The following is a 20,574-nucleotide window of genomic DNA, read 5'->3' on the forward strand; positions in this document are numbered from 1 at the left end:
GGCTATTATTAGTGTTTTGTATACCTTGGTTACAACAAATTTTTAATTATCACTTTAAGCCTCTTTAATAATTAATTTTGTATCCAAATTTAAAGTTAAATTTTTTTTTTATGTTACAGGTGGTGATAGCGGCCCTATTAGAGCCACACCTTCCATGTGGAGATGCAGTAGGATTATGCACATGCAAAGAGATCTCCATCCCACACTACTCTCGTCACTAGAGGGCATTGTTGATCAGATGGTCTGGTTTCGAGAAAATTGGCACGAAGAGGTGAAAAAAATTAATTAAAATTAATTTGGGTTCTATGTAACACATAAAATTGTAAACAAATAATATATTGACTATTTTTTTCTTATTTTTAAGATTTGTAAGTTAATTATTTATAACCTTGAAAAAAAAATTGTTTAAAAATAATTTGTGACCATTTCTTTATTTCAAGGTTTTGAGACAACTTTGCCAAGGATTAGCTAAATGTTACGCCGTAGCATTCGAGAACAAAGCTGCAGTTTCCCAGGCCCAAATAACTCCTCATACTCTCAACTTTGTAAGAAAGTTGGTTTCTACGTTTGGAGTGGGGATCGAAAATGTCTCAAATGTTACTCAAACTTTTTCCAGTGCGGCATCAGAGTCATTAGCTCGTCGTGTACAGGTATTTATATCTAGTGTATACAAACTTAATTGACCCAATGTTTAAGCACGAAAAAGAGCCTATATTAAGTTTGTTAATGTTGTTACAAAACATTTAAAATATTGTCCTTTGATTTACAACTACCGGCATTATTTTTCTTGTACACTTGTGTTATGTTTATTTGTTTAATAGGCAACTGCCCAAGATCCTGTGTTTCAAAAAATGAAGACTCAATTTACAAGTGATTTTGACTTCACTGTGCCAGGTTCAATGAAGCTTCATAATGTTATACAGAAGCTGAAGAAGTGGATTAAAATACTAGAAGCAAAAACTAAGGTAAATTTACCTGCTTTATCCGAAATCCTAATATGGATCAGTATTTTATATGGTTTAGGTGTTTTATACTTTTAAAATTAAGAGTAAAATGTAATTGTAATGTTTTTAATGGGGATAAATGTTGGGCGTAAATGTCATTATAACAATAAATATCAAAAGCATTATTTTAACTAAGGTGAAGTTAACTTTTAAATCTGAAATACAAAATCATGCCAATTTTGTAGGTAACATTTTTTTTAACAAGTTAAAGTAATAAAAGTGGAGTTAAATAATAATAATAATGTATTTTTATTAAGGTTATGCCTAAGTCGTTCTTGATTGAAGAGAAATGTCGATTTTTGAGCAACTTTTCGGCCAGCACTGCAGAAGTTGAAATACCTGGTGAATACTTGATGCCAAAACACACTCATTATTATGTGAAGATAGCTCGATTCATGCCACGTGTTCATGTGGTGCAGAAACACAACACAGCGGCAAGAAGATTGTACATCAGAGGTCATAATGGGAAGATATACCCTTACTTGGTAAGTGACATAAAAATAAGAAGTCAGGTTGTGTGGTATACCGGTTATGACAGCAGACTGCTAACCAAGCGGTCTCGAGTTCATGCTGCACCAATGCCACACTACTTGCCCTTGAGTCTGGCATTTACGGATAGCTTAAAAACCTTTGACAAAAATACAAAAGGTGATGAAAAAAGAATAAAATAAATGATATGCAAATAGGAAAATTTTAAACCCGAACTCCTGCATAACCTTTGAATAACTTTTTTACATTTGTTTTTTGATCCTTTAAGTAAAACATTTCTTGTATAATTAATAAGGTAATGAATGACGGATGCTTAATTGAATCTCGTCGTGAAGAAAGAATCCTCCAACTTCTTCGTCTTCTAAATCCCGGACTTGAGAAAAGGAAAGAGACAGCCAAGCGACAACTCCTGTTTACGGTACCAAGAGTCGTGGCAGTGTCACCACAAATGAGACTGGTGGAGGACAACCCATCGTCACTATCCTTGCTCGATATTTATAAACTACGGTAATTTTTTTTATTTATAAAATATTTTCAGATATGTTTTCTAAAATATGTTTTTAAGTTGTTAATGATGTAATATAACCCTCCCTTGCTAGGTTTGACTATAGAAGATGTAACCTTGATTCACACCTGCCTGACTTCAACCTTACTTTCTTGTAACTTTTGTAAAAACAAACTGCATTCTAATGTGTCTTAATGTAAACGTATGTTGTGCAAACATTGCAGTTAGAAGCAAGTTTGCTTTCGTACGCCAACATTGAGGCCACAACTTCAACAAATATGTTAATTACTTAGTCTATGAACTATAAAATTTTAAATCACTTGCAAATAAAATGTGGTATAAAGAAGTGTCTGTATTTTTGCCATATAAGCCAGTGTGCAAATTCTGCCTGGCAATTTGTTAACCTAGCAAATACTACAGGTCATCTTTGTATTTAAATGACTTAAATTTTAATGCAAGTATTTTTGTCACAGATGTATGAAAAAGGCTGCAGAATATGATGCACCAATTGGAAGATATTACGAGAAGTTGACAGTTGTGCAAGCTAGAGGATCCCAGGTTTGATTAAATATTTATCAAAAACTAATAATAAAAAAAAAATTTAAAAATGTAATTTGCTAAATCTTGGTAAGATAATATAAGCTGGGTTTTTACTTTATTTATGCTTTATTATATTTACTAATAAAGGTATCTCATCAAGTGTTACGTGACATTCTCAAAGACGTTCAAAAAAGTATGGTACCTCGCACAATGTTAAAAGACTGGGCGGTAAACACTTTTCCCGATGCGACCGATTATTGGACTTTCAGAAAAAGTCTCTCCCTTCATCTGGCATTGCTTGGGTTTGCAGAGTTTGCGATATTTTTGTCGAGATTGAGACCAGAGATGTTGCAAATTTCACAAGACTCTGGCCATCTACATGCTGCTTACTTCAGGTAAATGAAACGAGGATTTAATACTTTGGTTTATACTAGAAATGTATATACGGTTTTGTAGACTATATGTTATATTGTATAAATTAATAGAAAATTTAAAAATAGTGTTTTATGGAATTTAAAATAAAAATTTTTTTTTCATAATTTAAATTTTTTTTAAGGTTTGATATTTGTGATGGAACTGGTGAGTTAAATGCAAGTCGTCCAGTTCCGTTCCGTTTGACCCCCAACATGGCAGAGTTTGTATCACCGGTAGGTGTCAGTAGTGTGCTCACTGCTGCGATGATAGCAACAGCACGATGTTTTATGCAACCAAATTTCAAGGTAAAACAAAACTTACAATTTTATGCGCTCTTCTATTGTTAACATTTAATCAACTACAGACTGAAGGTTGAATAAAGTGCATTTTGTTAGAGCATTACTCAGTAGCACTTTGCGTTTTGCTAGGACCTTATTTATGAGCATCTTTAGTTGGAAGCAGTGAGAATCATACCTACAACCTTATATAGCAATGTCCGGTTCCTGAACCATGATCCAACTACATTTTTTTTGTAAAAAAAAGATTAACCAAAAATGTTATGTGTTGTTGTTTAAGGTTGAGGGTTTATTAAAAGCTGTTCTCCGTGACGAAATTATTTCCTGGCACAAAAAGAAGCAGGATGAAGAAGGTAACAACTCTGCCTCGTCATCTACAACTCCTCCTCCAGACATGAACAGGTATGGTAACCGTTTTGTGTCACTGCCATTTGATAATATTTTTGTGGAATAAAAAAAAAATTTTGAATTTTTAGTGAGCAATTGGTCACCTTAGTAAACAGAGCTAGTAACGCTATTGTGACACGACTCCAGACACTTGCCACGATGGACGGAGATGATAGCAAAGTTGCGACACTGGTCACAGCCGCAAGTTCTCTCGATAATCTGTGCAGAATGGATCCAGCTTGGCATCCATGGCTATAATTCCGTATGTTGAAACGTTGTACATTCTTTATTTTAAGTTTTTAAACTTCAAACCTTTTTTGCTCTATTGCCGAACCAAAAACTTCGGAAAAAAAAATTTTCAGCGTTGCATATTGTTGACATTAGTGAGTTTTTAGATTTCTAGCTGTAACAACGACATTGGAGTTGACTTTTAAAGCCCAAACCCTTTGCTCCATTGCCAAATCGAGAACTTATTTCTTACAGCTTTGCATATTGTTGACACTTGTGAGCATTCTGATGTCTGGCTAAGTTATGTTCTGACTTGCTCAAAGGACAATTTTGTTTTTTGTACATAGGAAAATAAGCATTGGGTTACTAATACCATTTGGAGTAGGAAAAATCATATTAATAGGCCTTGTAGAAACTGTCAAAAAAATTTAAACATGAATTAATATTACATAAATTTGATAATTGTTGACAAATAGTTTCATCAAATTTTTAAACAGAATCATTTTGTGATCGTTTTTTAATAAATTGAGTTAAAAACCATTCATTTTCAACCATACAATAGATAACAGTATTGCATTTAAATGGAATTTTAAAATCATAAACCCAAGATCTTTAATTGATTTATTGCTAGGCAGAAATGTTACCAAAATATCTGAAACTTGCATCGGTTAAGCGATTTAAATTCAATTTTAAGCTTAAGTTAAAAGTTAAATCGTGATGTTGTGTCTTTGTTTACTGTATACAAGTTAAAACTATTTAAATCGCCAACGGGATGGCTAGATTTGCCAAAAGTTAAAATACTTGGTATTTAAGTTTTCATTAATTAGAATCAAAATAAATTATGTTTAAAGTTTACATTTTTGAGGTTAGTATGACCAGCAGTTTTCCGAAAAAGTGTTTAAACGTTAGTACTAATCATCAATTAAATGAATTTAACTAAAGTGGTTTGAAATTATAGTTATTACTACACCTCGTACTGTTAATTACATGTTATAGTCATCTGCGAAATTATTGCTCGGATGTAACCTGAATTTAAGCTCACGCAAGTTCTTATAGTTAAGGGCGTACAGGTTTTATATTAACAAGATAGCAATATACTTTGTATAAAAATTTGTATAATTAATTCTTGTTTTTTTAAGTAGTTAGTGTACATGACCATTATTAAGCTACCTTAGCACTTGCAAGCGATGAATACTCTGAAGTGGACCTTGCTTTTATGTTGTTTACTAGTCAATAAAACCAAGCAAATGAAACCCGATCTTGTTGAGATTTTGGGCAAAGATATAAACGCGACGGATTTTGTTTCTACAACCTTTTACATAGGATTAAATGGAACATTAAGTTATGTTAACCAAACTAAATCAAACCTGGCTTCGACGAATGAGATGGAAGTTACATACACTACAGAACAAACAAACGCTACAAACTTTACTCAACGAAATCTGTCGTTTCGAAACAGTGAGAACATTATCCTGGCTGTTTGTAGTGCTGTTGGATTCTACTTGGCAGTTGTTACAACAATCTACGTCATATGCTCCCCCCTTAAAAGCATGAAACTAACAAACTCATTAACATTGGCTGCAATTTATGTTCAATGTGTTATGAGCGCATGGCTGTTGCTCGATGTACATACTGATTTATTAAGGCCTGTATTTTACTTAAGCAGTATTGTGATAATTATAGTGGATAACGGGACCATTGCCCTTATATACATGGTGCTCTGGCTTCGGCAGAAAACAGTTTCAAACAACTCTACTTTAAACTACTTGGCGAAGTCTAAAGTAAAGAAGGTTCGATGTGCAATTTTAGCCGGTATGATAATCGTACCTATAGTGATGTCAGTGTTACTTATAGTAATGCCTCATGTTGCTCGGTCTAGGTGTGGGTCCAGATGTTCTACACCAGGGGCTGTCCCCTCATTTCTACCAGCTTTGGCGACACTATATATGATCAACGCTTTGTTCAAAGTTGCGCTACTTCTTCTTGTTCTGGGACCAATTATCAAACATTTAACTAATAAAGAGAGACGTGGGAATAGCGTTTTAGAAAGAATAGTTATTCGGTTATGTGTTACAACTGGAATCTGTGTGGCTACGGACATTGCGTATCTAGCTGTGGTTTTAAATCGTGTAGAAGGTTCAACGAGACATTATGTGTCTATTATTAACCTGCTTAACATCGAAGTAAACTTGCTGGCTCTTATTTTTTCGTTTGGGGATTACAGAAGACGTCTTTTTCCTACTCGTTCGGCTTTTAAGGAAGATAAAACAAAATCAAAGCCTATGGATAATAACCGGGATAATACAACTCCTGTTTAGTTAATGACATTCTCTGTTAGTAATCTAATTAATATAAACATATATAAATATTAAATTTAAGACTCCTGCCTATATGCTGATATTTATTTCTATTTTTTAGGATCCGATTGCTTTATATTATTGTAAACATTAGCTTCTTAAAATGTAAATTTTAGTTAATGAATTTATATTGTATTCCTATTTGAACAATAAACAATACAAAAAAAATGCATTAGTCTAAGATAATTTTTACCAAAAGCTTTTTGAATCAAAAAATTTATTCGTAAACGTTGTAATTTGGGGCAAATTAATTCCTTACAGTTTAACGTCTTTAAAATCAAGTTTTTGTCAAATTTCGGTGATTTATTTTTTTCCCCCAAAACAGCGATTTTTGGCATTTTCTACAAGGGTATAGCCTTGGTGTTTTTGTTAAATTTGGCCAAAAATGAAAAAATAATATTTTGGCATTTTTTTACAAAAAGGACATTTACAGTCTACTATAAGTCATCCTAACGTTTTAAATCTGTTTAAACAATTTAAAAATCACGTTTTTTTAAAAAAATAAAATTTATGAAAAAGCGACTCTCGTGCACCATCTTGCAGTAAAAAAATAATTATAAATTAAAAAAAAAATACTTTTGGTCAAGTGAGGACGTAATACGCGATATGAAAAAATGCTGTAACTTTTGTATAAATTTGTCCTAACGTTATTAACCCTGCAGATCTAATAAAATGCCTTTTTTAAGTTTTGAAAAATTATACAATTTTAATAAATTTGTCATAACTTTATTAAATATTAATATTTTTTGTAAATATTAATAAAATGTGGTATTTTGACAAATGCGGTTCTACTGGCATTATTGAAATTTAAAATTTTCAATTTTTGAATTTTTTTTTGTCGAAAAATATATGGCACCATAATGAGGGTATTTTGGAGCAAAAAAATTTCTTTCAATCTAATCTAAGTCAAATTAACGTAACATTTTTTGTAAACGTTGTATAGGCTATCGCTTGTAAATAGTTCAAGTTAAAAATTTTACCTTATCATGGATTTATATCAGATGGCTTTTGGATTTATATCAGATGGCTTTATGTGGAGGGATTTGAACTTACATTTAAACACTTGAAATTAAGGTATATAAATTTAATTTAAAAACAATTACGAAATTTTGTTGAGTGGTCGACTGCGAATGTCTATCTTATGCTTTTACTTGTGATTTTTTTGTAGTCAGCACATTTTTTTTTAAATTGACATATCACACTAGTTATATATGTTTATGAATAAACCTTCATCGTTCATCGCCTCCGTTAGCTCAGTGGTTAGAGCGCCAAGCTGCAAAGCATTCAACTTGGGTTCGATTCCTCGGTTGGGTATTCTTAAAGGGTCGATGGAACAATGTTTTGGACAAATCTTTCAACCAAGTGTCTACGTTTGAATATCTATACAAATAAACCTCGATCTTTCATCCCCCGCGTTGGCTCAGTGGTTAGAGCGCCAGGCTGCAAACCATTCAACTCGGGTTCGATTCCTCGGTTGGGTATTCTTGAAGATTCAATGAAACAATGTTTTGGACAAATCTTTCAACCAAGTGTCTACGTTTGAACAAATGTACCCTTCAAAATGCAGAAGATTAGGTGCCGCCACACTAGCTGGTGTGGAACAGTCGAATACTTCCGAGTCGGCTATGCCGGGTTCGATACCCAGCTTCGGCAAAGGTGACACGTCGCCTTCGGCGACGTAGTCGCCGAATAACCATCGGCAAGGCGTCGCCGGTTCGAGCACCGCCTTCGGCGGTGGAGCGAGGCTGCGGAGCCGCCTGTAGAGAGTGGTCCGCCAAAAAAAAATTTACTTTTAGACACTTAAACTTCCAAGATACTTTCACACTTAAAGATACTTTTGATACTAAAAAGAAAATTTTGACAAACCACTATTGTCCGGGTTGTTGGACCCGCCACATCCGTCGAGGGCGGTATTACTTTAACCCGAACTGTGATTCGACTTATTATGGTTGGCTTGAACAACCGCAACGTCGTCGTCGCTCGAAACCCCTTGTTCGTGCGAACACACAGTCCAAGGTATGTGCGCCTAGTACTCCGAAGAGGCGACTCCGTCGCCGAAGGCGACGTTGATTCGGCGACTATGTCGCCGAAGGCGACGTAGCGCCTTGTGGGCCCGTGCCCCATGCCGTGCTGGGTATCGAACCCAGCATAGCCAACTCACAAGTAGTCGACTGTTCACTCCAGCTGTCGTGGCGGCACCTAATCGTCTGCATACTCGAGGGTACTTTCGTTCAAACGTGAACACTTCTTGAAAGATTTGTTAAAACATTGTTTCTACCACTCTTGAAGATGCCCAAAAGTGGAGTCGAACCCGAGCTAACTGCTTAGTAGTTAAGCGCCTTAACCACTAGGCTAACGGGGAAGATGAAAATGTACCCTTTATTTGTAATGATATTTAACTACGGTGTGATACGCCCAACGAAAATAATTTCTAATTAAAGTAATGAGTTAGATTTATATAACAAAATGATGTAATATAATAAAGGAAGATATTTATATACAAAAATTTAAGATATATATTTTCTATATTTATGTATAATAGTAATAAACTTATTAAAATAGTACTACGAGAAATTACAGAACTTCTTTATATTCTAAACTAATCTTTTTAAAATTTTTAGATATAAACTACTATAGTGCAAAAATAATTATAAAATTCGAAAAAAAAAAATGTTGGGCATTTTGTGGCAAAAAAATCGTTTTATTTAATATAAGTCAGTTTAACGTCCTTAAAATAAAGTTTTCGTCGAATTTCGGTGACTTATTTTTTTTCTTCAAAACAGCGATTTTTGGCATTTTCTACAAGGGTATATAACCTTGGTGTTTTTGCTAAATTGAAAACGAAAAAAAAATATTTTGGCATTTTTTTTACAAAAAAAGGCACTTACAGTCTACTATAAGCCATCCTAACGTTTTATACCTGTTTTTAACAATTTAAAAATCATGTTTTAATCAAAAAATAAAATTCGAAAAAAAGCGACTCTCGTGCACCATCTTGCAGTAAAAAAATTAATTTATAAAATTTAAAAAAAAAATTATAAAATTTAAAAATAAAAGAATTTTGGGGCAAAAAACTCTTTAATTTAATATAAGTTAGTTTAATGTCGTTACAATCAAGTTTTTAAGTTTTTGTTACGGTGAAATAAGTTTAATTACGGTGAAATTGTTTTTTAAAAATGTCTGCATTACTCATAATAAATGAAATGTTTATTTTTTTAGAAAGAAGGTTCTTACTGCGATATGATACACAAAAGCATTGCTACATTACTAACCGATATTAATTTACTGATGACGTCACGCAACTACGAATGTGTTTATAAAACTGCTGTAACTTTCATTTTACTTAATATTTTTTTGGCTGTTAGTTAGGCCAAAACAAATCTAATAAAAGGTTTATTTTAAAATTTTTTGCGAAATTTGTTTAAAGTGTATTAACTTTTATATACATTAATAATTTAAAGAAAACAAAATCACTTTCAATGTTAAGAGTTAAAAGGAGATAAATGCATCCCCAACATAATTTAACTGGTTTAGTGCATACCAACCACTGTGCCTAGCAGCATAACAAAATAGTTGATATACCGAGAGCAACACATCTTTAACTATTATACATCTAACTTTCAGGGCTTTTTAGTACAACTTTTGTTATTGATAAAAGGGTCCAATAAAAATATGTTTAAATGGAATCATATCGCCCTAAAGTCATTTTACATTTATAACCCCATGATGTGATTGTATAAAGTTCTGTTTAGACTTTTCAAAGTCTTAGAGGCGTCAAAAAATTATCATAAAATAACTAAAGGTATATTTTCTTTTTGTTCTTTTTCAGTATCTTGACAGACAGCATCATTGTTTGAGTGTTTTGTATCTTTAACGAATGCATACACCACATAAATACCTAAAAATACATGATTCTTTTAATTTCAAAATACACTAACTTTTTATAATAGAGCTTTATGTATGTTCAATTTAAAGGCTTATAAAATATAATGCCATGTGTTATATGTGAGTGTATATCAGTTGCTACCATGTTATGACACTTGCCAAAAATGAAAAAGAACATTTTATACCAACACATTAAACTACTTTAACAATCTACATTTCACACTTACTTGCAGCTTCCCACTCAGTTTTAGAAAGTGTTGCGACGCGTGGTTCGGCATCTCGGTATTTTTGTTTAATCCCGGCAATTTTTGCTTCGGCATGATCATAATCACCTTCTAGACTACTGTTTAGTTCTTCATTATGAGAGGGTGGGTATACCTAATTTATAATGAAAATATTTTAATAATTTTATGCTCCGTGGTGGTAGCAATTTAAAATATAAAATAAATAAAAAATGACAGCATAAATACAAAAGCATGCCACCAATTTAAATTTATGGCTAATTAAAAAAAAATTAGAACAACGTAAATATTAAATTGAGTTCATGTAAAATGAATACAAAAATGTAATTCTTTTTTAAAGCAAACTTTTAAAAACATTTTCTATAGATAAACCTACTTCTAAGGCTTTCATTCTTCTAATAAGTTGAAAGTTTGAAGGTGCATCACAATTCTGTTGAAAGAAGTCGGCAAAAGTTTTCCATTCAACTAACCTCATACCATGTTTGGCACATAATCTATAACAAATAATAACATACAAGCTTTTGTAAAAATTATAAAGGATCATTATTAACTGTGTTACTATAACAGTAGTTGAATACTGAAAGGTTTTATTTGTGTAAAAAAAACAGTTATTCAAAAGAAAACAGTTATTGTGTTTTAAACTATTGTTAAAGGTTGTATAAACAAAAAACATGTAACAATGGTTTAAAAATAACAAGTGTACTTTATTGTTTTTTTCTTAATTAAAAATTTACCTAAAACTTTGTATATTAATTCCTAAATTCAGTTTTATTTAAAAAACACATCACTTACTTCACTAAGGATTCTTTTTTCAGCAGAAACTCAGGACAGTCTACTACATCGTGAAGTTTAAAAGTATATTTGCAACCGAATTCAGCAAATTCTTCTGTGTTTTCAAAACTTATACTGAACACATCATTTCCAAACGAGTTTTTATCAGATGATGTAACAGTGTTCCTGTAAAAAAAATTTAATAAAAATTGGTTTACTAACTAAAAAATATATACATAGTAAAGTATGCAATCACACATAACCCTTTCTTGTCAATATTATTTACAAAAATATATAAAATTCAAAAATTTTGTTCGGTTTTCAGGTCATAACCTAACCCTGTAAAGTGCTATGTTTAATAGATTTAATTTTGCAGTGTTATTAAGTAGGGCATTAACAACACTACTTAATAAGGCTAATAAATATATATTAAAAAATAAACTTACATTAATTTATCTGAGTTTACAGTAGACCCAATAAAATATCCTCCCTCTTTTAAATTTGCACAAGCATTTTCTACCATCATTTCAGCTTGTTGTTGGCTCTCAAATGTATAATGGATCACAAATTGACAACTGGTCACATCAAATTTTGTGTCCGCTTTGCGTAGCTTATCTGTTAAATGCTCCTACCAATTAAAAATAAAATAAATTAGGTAATAAAAAAAATATATATTTATATAGTTGTATTTATAGGATTATAAGAAACCTACTTTGCCAGAATCCGAAACAATAAATTCTGCATCAAAAATCCTTCGATTCCTAGATTTTCTTACAAGATTTTGATATCTTTCTTTGCATTGACTTATTGAAGTTTCAGCAATATCAGTACATACCTTTAAGAAATAGCAACTTAATTATTTAAATATAAACATTGGCTTAAAATTAACGAAAAGTAGTAGATCATAATGTTCAAAAAATTAAATTTGTTTCAGTAAAGTCAAAACACAGTATAGCTACTTAGATAAAAATTAAAAAAAATGATATATATACTTTCAATAAAAGTTTAACATTTAGGTTTTAAACTTACAATTTTGTTAATTCTCCCTTTATCCCACTTTAAAAGATCACCACCTTTCCCACATCCTAAATCCAATACTACAGGCTTATCTCTCATTCCATTCTCTCTTAATTTGTCTAAGTACTTTCCTTTAAAAACAAAAAATTAGCACAAACAATATTTTTAATATAAATAACAATTTGCACATGCATTTAAAGTTGATAAACTTAAGTCACTATTATTTTAAATTATTGCATATAAAAATACACATATACAAATATTGCTTTTTACTATAAAATTACCATAAAAATATTAAACTTACTTATTAAAACAGATTTAGTCCAGTTGTTAAAATTTCTCATGTAATAAATTTTGCTGGTCATACGTTCGGCACAACTTGTATTTCCTCGTTTATTATAATGGTCTGCAACCTATAATAACCAAGGTACAGTTAAATTTTCGGATCATATGTAATTTACAACATATAGATACTTTACCAATTCATGAAAATCAAAAAAAACTGTATCAATTTAAATAAAACGTAACAATTAATCCATTTGCAAAAAAAATCAAAGGAAAGAATTTAACGTACGGAACAGAAAATGGAATTTTTTAAATCTCTTTTATCTTAAGCGGACCTTAAATTAATAACTATGTTACATATTATCTAACTCACCAATGAAGAATGTTCATGTGCTCGTTTTCGTTGAGGTTCTGATTGAAATAATTCTGTGACGTTTTTGTCGACTTCCTTCGAATAATTATCATTATGATGACGTTTCAACGACCTTGACGACATTTTAATAAATAGTTTATAAAAAACAAACACCTAAAATTAGTTTATCTGTAAAATTAGCAATGTGAAGTGGTTAAATTGTCTAAAAGCCTAACAAAACTCTGAAACCTAAAAAACAAAAAAGTTTCAAAGTGACGATAAATAGTGGTTATGACGTTTCATGAAGTTGAGTCACATTCGTTGTTTCATTATTTTAGTTTATCCTCAACAAGTAGGAAATTAAAAATTTGTTATATGTTAAATAAATGCAAACATTAACAAAGAAATTTATTTGTATTCATTAAAAATAAAATATAATAAACTTAACTTACAATTTATAGTAAATATAACAAAAAAATAAAACGACAAAATCATAAGATTAGCATTAAAATGTTAACACAACTATATTATCAGATTAATTGTACTAAACAATACAAATAAAGTACATTTAGTCATCAGTATTTAATAAGATATGTCGTTTTTAACCCTTACATTATACAAAACACAAAAACACATGTATAACCGTATGGTATTTGGCGACAATAGTTGACTGTTTATGCTCTTAGAGTTACATTAACTGCACCTGCAATAAACATTCTGATGTGAATAACATACGTTATCACGGCAGAACACTCACACAATACAGTCTGAATCCCTAAAACATTATTTCCGGGATCGCTGGAAAACAATTCACATAATATACAGTGTATATTATACGCAATATGACAATTCTAGGCATTTAAATTGATGAGAACCGAGATACGTGTACAGTTAGTCTATAAATGCAACGCAAAACAAGGTAAATGGAGCAACGTTTTAACGTAATTTAAACGGGTGATGTGAATGTTAAAGTGAAAGCTTCTCATGTGAGGTAATTTCGTACGGAGAAATGATAACTTGTTGACTACCATGTTAGTACATGACAATGTTAATAGCAGCCTTATACTACTTGATTGCTTTCTTTCTGCTATTTCAGAATCGGTTAGTTAAAGTTGCAGGTATATTAAATTGATAGAATATTCTAAGTAGCTAATATAAGTGTATGTTAAAGAGTTTGAGTAACCAAGAACAGCACATATCGCTGTAGTTCAACACGTAATAGAGTTTGGTTATTTAACTCTGTCACATTTGAACTGTATTGATTGTGCATCTATCTTCATTGAAGTATAAGTAATTACATTTAAACATACAACTTAGGTGAAAAAATTAAATTTTTTGTAATTTTAGGCATAAATACAAACTTACAACATTTTACCAAAGATGACATAATTCTTAAGGTTTGGCACAATGATTATTACTCTACAAATCTCTTTTCGGAGGACAAGATAATCTACTTAACCCTATCATCACCATATGGACTAAAACTGCAAGTAAATTTTCGTCCATTGGTACGAGTAAAATATATATTCTCTCTAAATAAAACTTAACCATTTGTTTAGGTTCTTACGATCGTCATCTTTTCAAAAATGCACGGAGGTGATAAAGTTTCACACAAAATATTAGAGTAAGTAAGTGTTATAACAAAAAGGAACACAGCTTGTAAAAATAAAATACTTTAAAGCAATATATCAATTTATTAACTCCTTTTTTTCATAAATCATTTTTATTTTGAAGATGTGGACCAACTGGTTTAATAGGAGACATTGGAATCAAGTTGGAAATTCAGTCCGGACGAAAAAGTGATAAAATAGAGATCCATACAATTGTGCTATTATGCGAAAATTATTGTTCAAAAGTCAGTAACTTATATTGGTTATTTAACTTTATAAGCCTTCCGATAATTGCTAAGTATACCCAAATGTTAAGGAACATTATAGCAAAGTATTACGAAGTATTGTGACAATTTAAACCGGTAAAGAATTGTAACGGAAATTCTACGCTGTACTTATATATTGTAACAACATATGCTTACTAACAAGTAAACAATCAATGTAATTTATTCAAATTGGAGGATTGGATTACCAAGAACTTTTTAACAATTAAAATTGTTTTTAGATTTGTGAGAAAAGTTTGCCACATACGTGGTCAAAAAATAATATACGTCATATTATATCTGAACCAATGAAACTCTACCACGTCAGCAAGATGAAGCGCAATGTCAAAACAGGTAAAATTTGTTTTTTTACGTTGCTTTGCCCATTTAGTGAAAATATCAATTGTGGTGTATATTTTGTTCGCACGACAACAGTTAAGAAAAGAAGTAATTTTATCGTGGGGTTTGAGTAACTTCACTGTAGGGTTAACGTGTCTTTAGGTTAAATTGACTGGTCCACTATACAACCCTAATCATTGTTGCATTACAGAATATGAAGAAAACGAGCCTGAAACAATTGAAACACTAAATGGTACAAGCAATACCACAACCAATTCCATCGAAGACTATATCCACGTCCACTGGAGTATGGTGTTGTTATGTAGCATCATTTTTATTGGCTTACTTATTCTGGTGATTTCGTTGTTGGTTTTTATGTGGAGCGTCAAACGAGCAACTCGGTTGCGCGAGGACTTCATGCCTTTGATCCAAAACGAAAGCCAATCGCCGATTAATGTTTCAGATGAGAGTGACCATAATTAAAATAACTGTACAACTGTACAAGTTATATTGCGTTTTAGGTGAATAAAAGTTAAGCAAGTGTATATAGTGTGTTGTGTTTAAATACAAGACAAAAAAGTCAAAATTTATTGATAATTTATCATAAAATGACATAAGTTTTTAAAGGGTTTCAAAAGATAGTTTAAAAAAGAGTTTAACTACTTAACATCTTTGTTTACATAACTTATAACATCGTCAAGCCACTTTGTAAAAGGACCAAACTTCCCCAAAGGGGGTGGCATGACATTAACAGGTTTTCGAACCAAACTTGGTTTCTTTGTGTCTAAAGGATTCATTGGTGAAAAAACAGTGGACTTAACTTTATTTCTGGTTGGCAGTGAGGTCTTAGGTCTGACATTTGTGCTACGTCTTGAAGTAGTTACAGTCTTTGGTCTTGTAAAATCAGGAAGAGATGTTCTTCGATTTGATACTAAAATTATAAAATTCAAAAAGTTAAAAAAAAGCATTACAAAGTACAAATATAAGGAACGGTATATTTATAATTTATAATTACCTGCTGTTTTAGGGAAATTGTATTTATAATTTTCCCAAAATTCGGAGCTGGTCCAACGCCTTAAAGCCTCGTATCTTTTCATTATGTTAAACCCCAACCCAGCCTAATACAAAATTCATTTAAAGAAGCATGAAAAAAATAGATTAAAAAGTAAGACAAAAAATGTAGTATAGGTCTATACCTGCAATTTTCTAAGGCAAACTGGGCATAAAAAGGAAGGTCTGTTGTCTGATTCTTGGATATGGTTTGAACCGTTCATCAAACATTTCATCCAGATACAATGTTTCATACCAAGCATATGCCCAACCTCATGAGCCATAACCTAAATATAACGAGACATATTTAATAAAACAGATGCAAAAAACACTTTAACATCTCCAATTTACAACAAGCTTACTCTACAAGCTCTCATAAACAGGGCATCTCCAATTAAAATAGTTTTTCCATCGACTTGTTTTGGTGGTTTTGAAAACACCGAATAATCTAAAGAACCGTCTGCATTTCTTTTAATAACGTCACTTCCTTGTGTCCAAGTCTCATAAAAAACGTCGTCGTATCTATAAAATAATAGCAACAAAGTCAAATACTGTATTTCTAGAGACTGCTGTTATGTATAAGTTTAGGATTTTATCGTCTGTAAAAAGGGAGAAACTGTGCCAATATACAAATAATAAACAATTTAAATTTTTGATTTATCACTAAAAATTAAATTTATATTAGCCCCAACCTGGCAAAACTGAACACACCAGCTCCACCTCCAGTTTTATCGTTCGATGCCATCCCAAACACAAAGTCCCAGGATGGTTTTGGATAAAGGTCGATCATAGTTACCGCAACAAGGCAAGATACACGATTTGGCTTGATCTAAATACGAACAATTGAGCTTTTGTATATAGTTAAACTATGAGAAAAATCTAAAGGAGTTTTAAATGTAGTTGTTTACCTTTTTAAGATGTTTTATTATGTCCATTGCTTTTAACTGATATCTCCCGGTCAGTTGGTTAACTCTGTATTCACATTTGACTTCTTCTATGCTGACACTCGGTAAAATCTCAACCTAAAATATATCAAGGTTTAAATTACTACACCAATACGTATACCCAAATTTTGTATGTTGTTTAATGTAGTATACCTTAGATGTGTAAAAGAAAGCTTCACAGTAACTCTTAAGCCATATTAGAAACTCGTTTGGTTCTGTAGCGCAGTTGAGTCGGGACTCGTCGCCAGGAAAGGGTCCAAGCGGCAGTATACAAATGGTTTTATTTCCTTTTGGGGGTGGTGTATCGGACAACCGTCTCGGTAGTTGTGGTGCACGTACAGAGAGTGATGAAGCTGGCCTTGCGACTCCTTTTCCTCCATCGTTCAAGTACTTTGTTGACGATTCGCCCCCTAATCCTACCACGTGGTCCCTCCAGAAGGATTCAAAAGTTTGTCCCGTTTCGTCATGGTTAGCCAGCCAATCAGCGTTTCCGACGATTTCGATTGGTTGAAAAAATTGCGATTTTTCAGCAAAAGCGTGATCCAAAAACTTTCGTTCGTTTATTGTAAAATTGTTTTTGTACATTCTCTGTACAATGTTACTACATCCTAGCAGAGCTTCTTTGCGTTGCTGTGTTGTTGGTCGAGTCCATGTCATATTACTTTAATAACTAAGACGATTTTAGTACCTCGAAACTGTAGAAAATTTTGTCTAAATTACGTAATTGACGTTTCAAATATTTAGTTGTATATTGTTTACCCTTTAACGAACTTAAGTTTAAATAATATAAAAACTCACTCTATATCTGTAGCTACCAACAAACCAAACTAATGTACCGGTAGCCGGTCTTTTAAGGTTGTAATTTGACCCAATAACACGCCTACCATACTGGGGATCCTGTTTTAAGAGTTACATGATACCAGTTTAGTGGCTAACATGTGCGTTCAATCGAGTGTGTAAACAAAAACCACAATACAACGATGGTTATCCGATATCATCGTTTCTAAATAAAGACGAGGTATTTAATAATGTACTTCGCAGTCTTTGTGTATTATAAACAACGCGTTTATATAACGTCTGTGTTATGAGCCTAGGTTAACTAAGGCTAAGCGAAGTGTAATATTACGTTAATATTACACAACATTTTGAAACCACACAAAGAAATCATTCTATTTGGATAATTTATTTAGATTTGAAAAGGAGAATTTTTGAGAAAAATATTTCATTGAACTTTTTTTCGTTGCAACGTAGATATTTCTGCCTGATGTTTTTTTTCCTTTAGGAAAACTTAGATTTTATTAAAGGCAACGACATCCATACTTTGAATCTAAACATAAAATCAATATTTTTAATATTTAACAGTTGTAAATGCATAAAAGCGTATATTTTATTGAAACGAATGTTTAACTTACATAATCTTCATTCTTTAATATTTCTTCTTCCAAATAATCAGTACCAACTAAATCATCAACAACAACACAGCTAATTTGCAGTTTAATAATCCCATAAGCAACCTGAAAAATAACAACAAAAATTTTGATTAGAATCATGAAAAAATTTCAAGACATAAAATTGAAGTCATGACTTACTGGGATTCTTTTAGATGCACCCCACAATAATCCCTCAGTTTGAATGCTTCGAACACATTTTTCTAACTCATCAATATTTGTTTCATCATCCCACTAAAAAGTAAAATGTCCAAAAGCATTGTAAGATAAAGAAGAATTAAAAGCAAAGAAGAACACTTAACCTTAAATAAAGGCAGTGCCAAGATGTATAAAAAGGTCAGGACAAAGTTTTATTGGTAAAGTTATAAACAATAAAGAGTGTTAATGACACATTGCATATATACTATGTATTATTTTATCACATATTTGAAACATAAAATTAACAAATTTTTACCGGTTTAACATCCATGATAATTGTTGATTTAGCAACCACTGCACTCTTCTTTGATTTCTTATCTTTGTAAGCAGCGATTCTTTCCTCCTTGAGTTTCTCGTATGCAGCATCTTCTTCTTCATCTGTTGATCCGAAGAGATCACCATCATCATCGGAGTCAGAGTCTTCATCTTTAACCTGCAGAACAGTTTTAATTGTTTATGAATTTTTCTAAATTAAAATTTCTTTTAACTTACTGGTTCAGACTTCGGAGCTTGTTTGGTTGGTTGACCTTTGCCCTCTACAGCTGATAAACGACTTTCCAACCTTTGAAGGTGACCATGTAATTTAGTAACAATTGCCTTTAAATCCCGGTTTTCTTGGGTCAATTGGTTTACACTATTTTGTAAAGATTCTAGGTCTAAAGATACAGGTGCAGAAGTTGTCTAAAAAGTAACAAGATTTAATAAAAGAAAACTCACTTTTTTTTTAAATGCACCACAATTCAAGCATATGACATTAGTTTTTAACTACAATCCCCAATTAAACTAATTAAACACCCAATATACCTTGCCGCATTAAGAAACAAACACTAAAGTAAATGTTTATAAAACATTACTTACAGAAGTACTTTGAAGTGTGTCGTGAATTTGTTGTCGAGCTTGTGCAATTTGTTGTGCAACATTTCCCCCACCACTCGACACCACTTTTTTAGAATTTGACTAAATATAATTAAATATTTAACCATCACCCACAGAGGAATTAATTATTAACAAATTATTGCGTAAAGCCATGCAAAAAAAGTCTTTTAACCATAACCTTATTTTGTTTATATTTACATATATTTTAATGTGTTAACAGAAAAAGGTTGTAGTCCTCAGACTATATGACAGTACTAAAAAGTGGTTAGATTTTATAAAACTAATAGTTTTAGTAACTACTGCTCATTTACACTGAATTGTAATTGAACAAAAGAAACTAAAAACGAACTAACCACACACAAAGTGGCCAAATTTTTGATTCGTCCATACAAACTGAACTGACAAACACTAACAGTCTGACACTGACAGTATGTCATACTCTATTTTAAACATTAAGTTCGTATGGTATTATTTTATTGATTACCTTTGGTGAGGGCGAATCTTTTTTGACCAAATATTCTTGATATTTCTCCTCAGCTTCTTCTACTTTGGCGCGATCAAACCATATTCCAGAGTTCATTTGTTCGGCTAATGCTGCTGCCATTTTAGAGGTAATTCGATAAAATTTTAGTAAAAAATTAGAAAAACAATAAATTTAATCTAAATAACAAAACAAGTATTAGCAAATAGGGGCTTATATTAATTAAACTTCGCTTAAAACAAGGTTCACCAGCCTAAAACAAGAAAACCTGAAAAACGTTTTTTAAGACCAGCCACGCGTGCAGTGTTGCCAGATGAAATAATGCAGTGATGCCAGAATAAAAAAAAATCTTTGTTTATCCTCTATGCGGACTTTAACCTAAAGTTACATTTGTTTCCAAACCCGAGCCCCAAGTTGCCTTAAGCATTTTAAAACAGTATAAATTTAAATTGCGTAATTAATTAAGCTCCTAATTAAGTATTAGTTTAACACGAGTTCACACCGTTTATAGTGCCTTACTCAATGCCGCTGCAGCATAAAAGCAGTGAGAATCAAACCCAGGATATTAAGTAGTAAATGTTTATGCCAAATGT

General features: G+C 31.8%; 4 protein-coding genes across 5 annotated transcripts in view; 1 reads left to right on the forward strand and 3 right to left on the reverse strand.

The window, feature by feature from the left end:
- Positions 1-4,516, forward strand: part of LOC145759947 (transformation/transcription domain-associated protein-like) — a 28,155-nt gene extending 23,639 nt beyond the window's left edge. The window contains exons 69-79 of the mRNA XM_082573801.1: positions 120-271; positions 441-650; positions 822-965; positions 1,262-1,489; positions 1,789-2,000; positions 2,472-2,556; positions 2,686-2,933; positions 3,095-3,257; positions 3,529-3,650; positions 3,725-3,897; positions 4,031-4,516. Of these exons, the coding sequence (XP_082429927.1) occupies positions 120-271; positions 441-650; positions 822-965; positions 1,262-1,489; positions 1,789-2,000; positions 2,472-2,556; positions 2,686-2,933; positions 3,095-3,257; positions 3,529-3,650; positions 3,725-3,893 (1,733 nt within the window). The 3' untranslated portion in view covers positions 3,894-3,897; positions 4,031-4,516. The remainder of the gene's footprint in view (positions 1-119; positions 272-440; positions 651-821; positions 966-1,261; positions 1,490-1,788; positions 2,001-2,471; positions 2,557-2,685; positions 2,934-3,094; positions 3,258-3,528; positions 3,651-3,724; positions 3,898-4,030) is intronic.
- A 5,084-nt stretch (positions 4,517-9,600) lies between these two features.
- Positions 9,601-12,956, reverse strand: LOC145759466 (mRNA cap guanine-N(7) methyltransferase-like). The gene is made up of 9 exons (XM_082573302.1): positions 12,794-12,956; positions 12,440-12,548; positions 12,148-12,266; positions 11,831-11,953; positions 11,565-11,746; positions 11,140-11,304; positions 10,724-10,841; positions 10,333-10,483; positions 9,601-10,118 (listed from the first exon to the last, which is right to left on the reverse strand). Exons 1-9 carry the CDS (start codon positions 12,914-12,916, stop codon positions 10,006-10,008), a joined length of 1,203 nt encoding a protein of 400 aa, XP_082429428.1. The 5' UTR covers positions 12,917-12,956; the 3' UTR covers positions 9,601-10,005.
- A 1,572-nt stretch (positions 12,957-14,528) lies between these two features.
- Positions 14,529-17,726, reverse strand: LOC145759448 (archaemetzincin-2-like). Its single transcript, XM_082573285.1, has 7 exons — positions 17,132-17,726; positions 16,943-17,056; positions 16,727-16,863; positions 16,397-16,556; positions 16,181-16,321; positions 16,000-16,102; positions 14,529-15,915 (listed from the first exon to the last, which is right to left on the reverse strand). The coding sequence occupies exons 1-7, from the start codon at positions 17,633-17,635 to the stop codon at positions 15,644-15,646; spliced, it is 1,431 nt and encodes a 476-aa protein (XP_082429411.1). The 5' UTR covers positions 17,636-17,726; the 3' UTR covers positions 14,529-15,643.
- Positions 17,727-18,142: 416 nt separating this feature from the next.
- LOC145759221 (elongation factor 1-delta-like) lies at positions 18,143-20,160 on the reverse strand. Of its 2 annotated transcripts, XM_082572994.1 has the most exons (7): positions 19,985-20,160; positions 19,483-19,581; positions 19,117-19,305; positions 18,881-19,057; positions 18,568-18,660; positions 18,391-18,492; positions 18,143-18,305 (listed from the first exon to the last, which is right to left on the reverse strand). In XM_082572994.1, the coding sequence occupies exons 1-7, from the start codon at positions 20,102-20,104 to the stop codon at positions 18,267-18,269; spliced, it is 819 nt and encodes a 272-aa protein (XP_082429120.1). In that variant the 5' UTR covers positions 20,105-20,160; the 3' UTR covers positions 18,143-18,266. The 2 variants fall into 2 exon arrangements, with proteins under 2 accessions (XP_082429120.1, XP_082429121.1); XM_082572995.1 differs by lacking the exon at positions 19,483-19,581.
- Positions 20,161-20,574: the final 414 nt, after the last annotated feature.

The sequence above is a fragment of the Corella eumyota genome, chromosome 7 (genome assembly GCF_963082875.1).
Source record: "Corella eumyota chromosome 7, kaCorEumy4.1, whole genome shotgun sequence".
NCBI lineage: Eukaryota > Metazoa > Chordata > Ascidiacea > Phlebobranchia > Corellidae > Corella > Corella eumyota.